Below are 9,102 nucleotides of genomic sequence, written 5' to 3' on the forward strand. Positions count from 1 at the left end.
CTCTGGGCATTTTACCTGAGGGAGTACAGAGATGGTTTCTCCATTTTACCTGCCAAGTAAACCTTTCTGATTTGGAGGCTGGGGAGAGGAGGGGATGAGGCTTCTCCACTGATGTTTGCATCCTGACATATTGCAGGGGGAACAGGTTCAGCCTAGGCAGCTCATGGAACTTGTGACCATCACTGGCTACATAATTTCCAGGGCCCATTGTAAAATGAAAATACAGGGCTCCTAGTTGAAAATCCAAGACTGCAACAGCAGAGCACTAAAGCAACCATGGGGGCTGTGAGACTGCATGGCACAGGCCTTGAAAACTCAGTGACCTCTGCTGCAGGTTCCCTTTAGGAAGGGTTGAAATCTGGTGGCAATCTAGGATGCCCAGGTAGCCTTCTGGGAGGCAGGGATGCCCTGGGAGTAACGAGCTTCTTTCTCAGGAAAGGGGCAGACAGGGAAGCACTTTTCATCTAGGACATGCAACATGTCCCTAAGCTGGCTTCCATGCTTTGCTGTGGAAATGAGCATTGGAACAGCCATGCTGGACTAAGGGACTACTTCCAATTTGGGGACCTAGGCCATGATGCTGTAAAAGGGTTGTGAATACACCCAAGTGGAAAATCAGTCTACAGATATAGCTGCTGATGGATGACCTTTCAGAAGGGAGATGAGGCAGGACAGGTAGGAGCAGGCAGGTTAGACCGGGAGGAGCAGCTGCGAGGGAGGAGCTGTTGGGAGCAGGTAGTCCCAACTGTAGCACTAAGTACCAGTGTGGGAAGGAAGACATAAGCCTGCCTGCCGAGGGGTGTAGAACTGGGGATGGGAGCACATGGCACAGAAAGAGGCTCAGCCCATAGCAGGAGGGGTGGCTCCCTGAGAGAGGGTGTCCACTGCAGGCCAGGTGACCTGTGTGCCAACGTCAGCTGCTTCCTTGCAATGTGCTAGGGACCCTTAAGGTCGGTGGGACCTGGTAGACAGCAAGCCAGGGTCACACTTCAGGGTTCACAGCTCCTTTGATCTTGAGGCAGGTCCTGGATGGGGGCTGGAATTCCACCAATCTGCAGGGGGGACCCATTTCTGGAACAACGAGTGTGCCATCCTCTTAACCTCTAATCGTGTGCTTGGTTCCTGTAGGCTAAGAAAGCCCAGCAAGTACATGGAATGAGAAAACTGAAGCTGTTACAGAGAGCTTAGATATCAACACCTAAAAGAGCAAATAGAGAGATGCAAGGTCATTTTAAAGAAGCAGAATGGTTCCAGGTCAGTTGAGATTTAAAGGACTGGCAAATCCAAATCACAAGGCAAGGCATGCAGTGTGTCTGACGGGGAGGCAGTGGTAGCCCCAGAGAGCACCAGCCCACAAAACCAGAGTCTACCTGATATTTGTCCTAGATCTCATGGGTTCCACTCAAGTTGCCCAGTCTACTTAAAGAGGTAGAAACAGAGTATTCCAAGGTTGACCTGATGTCTGGAAATCTTTTCCTGCTTTCATTTTTCTACTTAGGAGAGAACAATATATGCTTCAGTGATTCATGTAGTTCCTGGCATCTAGCTTTGTTTGACACTAAAAATTCTTTTTTCAAAAACAACTCATTGACATACAGACTCAAGAACTTCTGGACTTCCTGCTTGGCAACCACTGACCCAGATCATCCCAGACAGAGGAAAATCAGTCCAGCAAGCAGAGGCCACATCAATGGCAAAGATACTATTATATATTACATATTCTAAACTTCATATATTATATATAATATATTATATATAATTTATATATTATAATTTATAACATATAATTTATATATTCTATATTCTAAACGTTAATACATTCTGCACTCTAAGTATATACAAGTGAATCTGTGCTTCTCATTCTACATAAATTTCATTCCACTTGATTTGAATCAGAGTTTTCCAACTATAGCACTGTTGACATTTTCGTGCCAGATAATACTTTGCTGTGAGGATTACTCTGCACAGTTCAGGATGTTCAAGTGTCCCTGGCATCTACCAACTACATGTGAGCAGCAACCCCATCCGATGTGTGATTGTCAGATGTCCCCTGGAGGGCAAAATTGTCCCTGGTGGAGAGCCACTGATCTAAATGATGCAGCTATGTCTGGGGGAAGGGCAGGGTAAGACAGCTTCTATGGGGTTTATTAAAAAGCCAAAGAAAAGCCATCAAGTGTTTCAATTTCTCTATAATAAGGCATTACTTAATTTCTTTTTTTTTTTCCTTATTCATGTTCTTTAACAAGCCCAGATGCCTTGATGTCATCACAGGAGGGCAATAGTAAGATCTTCTTTGAAACTGCACCAAATAAGTAAATTCTTCACAGAACAGATGAGCTTAATCATCTGTGGGGAAAAACCAAGAGATTATAAATGTGTGCCTAAATATTTGGGTCCCAGCCCAATCTCTTCCTATCCAGTGATGTAAGAGGTAGGGCTGGAATGTGATTGTGGCTCAGTTCTCGGAAACCTAATTAATTATATCGTAGCCCATTTGGGAACATATTCAAGAGGAAGGAACTGTTCAGCCACGGCACACATTGCTCAGATGATCATTGGATCCAGGAGAGAGGGCACTTTGAATTTGCAGACTCTGGTTTAGTGTTTTCCTGGCACAGCCCAGATGAGAGTGAATGAGAAAGAGTACCTTGAGGTTTCCTAGCTGATGGTCCTGAAATCCACAAACACTAAGCAAATTTCTAATGTGGCTCCCATATAGCTTGCCCATGAGAAGAAAGAGACCTGTCTGAGAATTCCGTCCATTGGTAGGACACAAGTTAGTCCAGTTGAGCAGGTTCTCAGTAGAAATAATGCAGGTGAGCAGTGGGAAGAGAACAGGGAATCATACTTCCTGGCAAGTTTGTCTTATCTCTGACATTAGATGCTGTGCTTCCTCTGTGATCTCTCATATCAGCACCTCTGACCTAAAACTTATAAAGAATGATAAGAGCGATGTCCCAGACACACTTATATTCAGGCTGTGCTCTGTCCACCATGATGAGCCCCTGGGCATCTTCCTGCTCTGCTTGCCACTCCAGTTTAAAGGGGGTTGGATCTACTACCATGAGTAGGAAGAGACATAACAAACAGTCGCTTGTGAAGGGTGGGCTGAAGTACTGATTGTTGTGTTTACTTTTTCTTACTTGTTATACCAACCATATGACAAATATTCTGGGTACTTTAGCCCATGTCTTCAGAACACACCTGTGAGGAAGGTATCTCTAGTTTTATTTGACAGTTGAGGAAACTGAGGCTTAGAGAAGTTGAGTGATATCATCAGGACCCATAGCTAGTAGTTGGCAATTGGAACCCTTCCCTTTTGGGCACTGGTTGCTTTGTCCTTCTAAAATACACGATAGCTATCTTCTAGATCATGTATCTGGATGCTGTCTAGTTGAATCCTCTGACCCCAGTGTTCAGAGTTGGACACTTTTCAAAGAGTTTGTAAGAAAAGTGTTTGAAAGTATTTTGAAAACTATCTCAAATAAGTTGATCATTTCATCAGGACATAGTTCCTGAAGGTCATGGGATGAAATGGTAGCCTCAGAAGATGTAACATTTCAAGTATGGTTTTCATGCCTAAAGGAACACACAGCATTCAGAGCTGAGAGGGACTTTGAGAATAATCAGATCCAAACTTCTCATTTTGTGGCTAGGGGACACAGGGGTGATGAAGACCTATCCAGGAAGGGGTGGTAGAAAACGAAAGAAAAGGGCATATATGGAAGTATCATGAAATAAAGACTGGAGGGTGTGGTAGGTGAGTGGAAGTACAGAGGGCAGGATGAATCAGACTTAGGGTTAATGGTGACACCATTGACAGAAACAGAGAGGGCCACAGAGGAAGCTAGTGACGGAAAGGTGAAAAGAAGACAAATTTGCTTCTGAAGAAGTGAACTGGAAAAGTTAAGTTTCTGGAAACTCCAGTTAAGGATTCCAAGACCTGAGAAGAAAAGTCATGTCCCAGGATCTGTCAAATAGGATCTCCAAGTGAGAGCCCTCGTTGTGAGACCCAGACACCCATGACAGGGCTCTGTCATGCTTGACAGTTTATTAGCCATTTAGATGAAGGCAGAGAAAGGGTGTTTGTCACGTCTACAGTCCATGCAAAGCTAAATGCCACAGATGTCAGAATCAACAGGTAAAATAGCCAAAATAGCTAAAAAGAAGAACTGAAACTGACATGAAATTTATCAAGGATTCATGTAAAGTGCTCCTTTTCTGTTCAGAAAGTCAATCGCACACCTATAGAATTAATAAGAATAACAATAGAGGTACTAAATAACCATCATTGTTCCATTCAATAGGTATTGTGTGCCAGGATCTCTCTAATCCTTGCTGCAGCCCGTTGAGATTGGTGCTATTACTATCTCTATCTTTTTAGCTGAAGAAGCTGGGACCAGGAAGTTTAAGTACAGTTTCCTAAAGTCACACATATGTTCATTTGACTGAAAAATACCATATTCTTACACCAATAAGATAAGGACTAGGGAGACTTGGCTTATCTGTGCCTGTGTCAAAGACTTTTCGCATTTGTAAAAATAAGTGAATATATATTTGTGGGGGCTAGAAAGAAAAATACACAAGCACAGGTGATGAGCCAAACTCAATGTTTTGTGCAGCCTGGATGGGAGGGGAGTTTGGGGGAGAATGGATACATGTGTATGTATGGCTGAGTCCCTTTGCTGTCCACCTGAAATTATCACAACATTGTTAATTGGTTATATCCCAATAGAAAATAAAAAGTTAAAAAAAGTGTATGTAAAACATAAAAATTCCTTCACAAACTAGTTTCACTAACTTGAAAGAAATATAGTCAGTGTGATTCAGGATTGTAAATGTCAAAACGTTTACCCAGAACAGTAATATTTTTGTGAACAGGAATATTTACTGTGGAAGGATTGAGACTTCAGGTCTGAGGTGCTTTTCTGGTGGTATTGTTAGCTTATAAAATCCAGGGAAAATCATGGCTGAGAATCAACTAAAAGATTTTGTAAGTTTTTGGATTCCCATGAACAGAGAAACCAACTTCATGTAGTACCTCAAGGGGAGAAAAAAATAAAAAATCTGTGCTCACACATTTCTGTGGTCACGTATAGCGGAGCCACTTCGCTTTTTTCAACTCTTCAGTAGTAGGAACTCAGCCTTGACTATTCATCCCCAGCTGTCCATATAAGAAGGTCCATCTGGAACCTTCTCATTCTCCTTCATTTTGAGACTCTCCTCTTTCCTTCCAATCTGTCCTGCCCTTCTTTCCTGATTGATTCTGCTTTTCCTTCCTCCTGGTCACTCCTTCTGCCTCTAATCTCTTTTCAGCCCTAGATCAAGGTCATCCCTTTTACACTCCCTCCACCCCAGAAGGACACTCACTATCTCTCTACTTTTCTGGCTAATGATTTAAGCAAAGTATGTTTAAGTGTTGATAAACCTAAGAGTATGAACTCCGCTGTTCACTTATACTGTTATTCAATGCCAAATAATTGCACGGTTGTCAATCTTCTGAAGTGATGTTAACCAGTCAAGACAGTGGATGCGAACCAAAAGGATCAAGAATTCGTTTACCTACGCCCGGCCATCCCATCTAATTACAGCAAGTATTTGAAATGGTGCTTCAGGTTCGTTGTGTTTACAATTTCCTTTCTTTGAAAAGTTCCACATCAACAGTGCACACTTTATCAGAACAGGTCAGTTCTGTAAAAACAACTCAGTCACCAGGTAGGGGGAAAAAAGTTACTTCCGCCTGAGCAGATGGACGTAGGATATGATTATCCACAACACAGTTTCAGCTTTCCACCCTCCCATCTGTGGTTGCATGTTGTCTCTTGATAGCTCTGTGACAAAGTTGGACTTCGTCCCTGAGGGAGCAATTATAAAGTGATTTAGGTTCTATTGCCCTCCTTTATTTTAAATCTTATCTGGATTTCCTGAAGGAAGTTCTAAAACTTAGTACAGTCCTAAGTGATGGAATATCCTTGAAAAGGACCTTCTAAACCTTCTTGTTCCTTTGGGAGAAACCCTCAGAGTTTCTTGGTCATGTCCTTCCTTCTCTCTCCCTTCTCACTGCTCTGTCCCAAGGCCAGGCCTGCAGCATTAGAGGCTTGGGTTACTTAGTTGTCCCCCTCTCACTGAGCATCCTTGACAACCTCCCTTAAGCCTGTTGGCATGACACCTGTAACAGTGTAAACTGTTCTCCAGCTCTGTGCGGCCAGAGCCCTCACAATCCTTTGTGATATGGCTGCACCCCACGTGTCTAACCTCATCAGGAGCTTCTGGTCCCACATGCCTGCTCTACAGCCTGTGTTGGTAAGGAAGTCCTCACCATCCTACAAACGGACCTACTCAAGTCCAGCTCCAAGCGTCCAGTCCCCCGACTTCTTTTTATCTTATGTGCCTCTCAAAGACTAGCTCTTTATTTATTTTGTTTTATTGAGGTAACATTGGTTTATAATATTATGTAAGTTTCACATTTACAACCTAATCTTTCCTACTTCTATATATATCATAGTGTGCTCACTGCCAAAAATTTAGTTTCCATCCGTCACCATACACTTGACTTCTTTTACCCATTTCAGCCCCCCACCCCGTCCCCTGCTCCTTCCCTTCTGGTAACCACTACTTGGCTCTCCATATTTATATGTTCATTTTTATTTGGTTTGGTTTGTTCATTTACTTTGACAAAGCCTAACGCTTGATGCATCTTCTCTGTTAAAACATCTCTGGCTACTCCGATTCATTTCTTACACCCACTGAGTCACTTACTACTTGCACTATTTTATCTGCCCCCTCCCATGATGGTGTAGCAATATGAGACCAAGGGCAAGACTTTCTTGTCTCCCATTAGGGCCGATCATACAGCAGCACTTACCAACATGCCCTTAAAGGGACCGACTGCAGCCATGCTGCCTCCTGATTCTAGACCAGCAGTTCATTTCAAACTATCATTTACCAAGGACCTACCAGGTATATAACCCATATTATAACTGTCAAGGACTGTCTCTTGGCCATTCCCAGGCTAACTGCCCTTAAATTCTGTCTCAACAACCTTAATTCTGTAGCTCCTTATCATTTATGATAACTTCCTTGCTACACGTGTCACAACAACCCATGAAAAAATGAAGTTCAAATGGTAGCTGAAATATAAAACACTCATTGAACACCTAAAAGTTCCCGTGTCCAAAAGTCTTGGTATTGTTAAATGCAACAAAAAGAAAATCTTCAAAATAAAAATTTGGAAAGTCTTTTTTTTTTTTTTCCATAGCTCAGAGGAGTTTCTTGATTCTTGCCCCTTTGGTCACGTCTGGTTTATTTATTCTTCCTAAGTGGTTTATTTAATCTTTTTATAGATAATTGTTGCACTGACATGAAGGCACTTGAAAAATAGATCTAATCTCCCCCCAAACACTTGTGATATACAGCCACAAAATAAATGAGATAGTAAAACTATAATGAATACAAATCATTACAACAATCTTTAGCATTAAATAGAAATCCACAATGAAAACTTTCAGTACTCAGATTAAATCAAACTTTTTTAAAGAAAAGCTTGTGTTTAAAGTCTCCAAGCTGACCACTGGTAGAATCTAAGCCCTTGGCTTTTCTTTTTTTATTGTCTCTTCAAAACTTTACATTTTAATTCACCACTGGCAAAGCCGGCTAAAATAAGCCCACTTGTTCCTACACATTTCTTTAAAAACACAGTGCACTTCCCTATAGCAATTGACACTCGGCTTTCTTAGAGCAAGCAAAGTATCCCAGCATTTCAGTATTTCTGATATGCTGTAAAATCATTGAAAAAAAAAAGGAGAAGAAGGAAAAGTATTGGATGGCAAAAATCTTACCTCAACTTCTGACTGGCGGGGACAGTTATTTTATTAAGCTTATCCATTCTTTTTGTAACTATACAAGTCACAAATCACTGTCCAGTGGTCACGTCAGCAGTCCCTGGCCGTCCTCGGGAGTAGCATGGTAAGCCTGTGATCGCAAGGGTCCCAGACACTTGAGTCTGATTTCTGAGAGTGCAGGCTGCTGGCAAACACCTCTGTACTAGGGAGAAGTAAAACTTGCTCGAGCACATAGTCAAGTTTCATGTTTCTACATAATCATGTGATCTGGGTAGCCAGCCAGCTTGGCTGATTACTCTACATTGTGTAAACTTTAATAGTGAAACCTATTGGACATGCAAATTGCCTTTGAGCTGCTTTCTTTTATAACCAGATTTGTAACCAGGTCAGGGCAAGCTTCTGACTGGTCACTACTTCCTGTTGTCCTGAACACAGATAGCCCTTGTTTTCAGCAGGTGTCATGCTGTCCCCTTCCTGGGCTCAAGGAAAAGCAGAATAATCATTTCCATCTGAAAGTCTCTTTGGGACTTCCTGCTCATTTGCCTGAAGTCGTGGATAAGCTTTTCCACTTAAAGGATCATTCTACGAAAATGGCATTTTTGTGCAGTTTCTCTTCGCTTTGCTCCCCCACATATTTTAAAATAAATATCAAGTGGTAACAGTTTACTTCAAGACTTAGAATTTAGTTATCCTGAAGATCTACGTAAAATGGGAAGACAATTCTCTAGGTATGGTCATTAGGGATAGAGACAGGAGATCTGGGAAAGGGGAGAGGTTGTCCACCGTACAGTGTGTGGGCACCTTATCAGATTGATGGTGTCGGGAGGTGTGCTGACATCCAGATGCTATCAAACAAAATCAAGTCAGCTGAGAACAAATCTAACAACCTCCCAACAAGGCTATTCTGACATCAGGCCACTGGGAGGTCCCCTGAAGGGCAGGTGCCACTTTCCTCACTGCCTTTGTCCCCTCCTGCCCTCATCCCCTGCTCACTTTCAGCCCCTTACCAGACCCAGTGATGGCCAGACATGGGAGCAGTAGGGGTACCCCGGAACGGTGGGGGGAAACACACGTGCATGGGCTGAACCCATCCCAAGGGGTCCACTTCCCTCCTGGAAGACTTGACAGTTCTTTTTTTACCTCTTCTGAAACTTTCGAACGTGTCTGTTCAAAGAGCAGGAGGCAGTTTCGTGTCAGGGAGGAAGAAAATGAGAAAGACGTTCCCTTTGTACCTGGACACTCTTCCCTGTCTCCAGCAGGA

At 42.7% G+C, this 9,102-nt stretch overlaps 1 protein-coding gene across 2 annotated transcripts in view; it reads right to left on the bottom strand.

The window, feature by feature from the left end:
* The window catches only part of BLNK (B-cell linker), an 82,855-nt gene extending 74,748 nt beyond the window's left edge, over positions 1 to 8,107 (bottom strand). For both annotated transcript variants that reach the window (XM_010833028.1, XM_010833029.1), the window contains exon 1: positions 7,839 to 8,107. In XM_010833028.1, the coding sequence (XP_010831330.1) occupies positions 7,839 to 7,885 (47 nt within the window). In that variant the 5' untranslated portion in view covers positions 7,886 to 8,107. The remainder of the gene's footprint in view (positions 1 to 7,838) is intronic.
* Positions 8,108 to 9,102: the final 995 nt, after the last annotated feature.

This window comes from Bison bison, unplaced genomic scaffold, assembly GCF_000754665.1.
Source record: "Bison bison bison isolate TAMUID 2011002044 unplaced genomic scaffold, Bison_UMD1.0 scf7180017862979, whole genome shotgun sequence".
Lineage (NCBI taxonomy): Eukaryota > Metazoa > Chordata > Mammalia > Artiodactyla > Bovidae > Bison > Bison bison.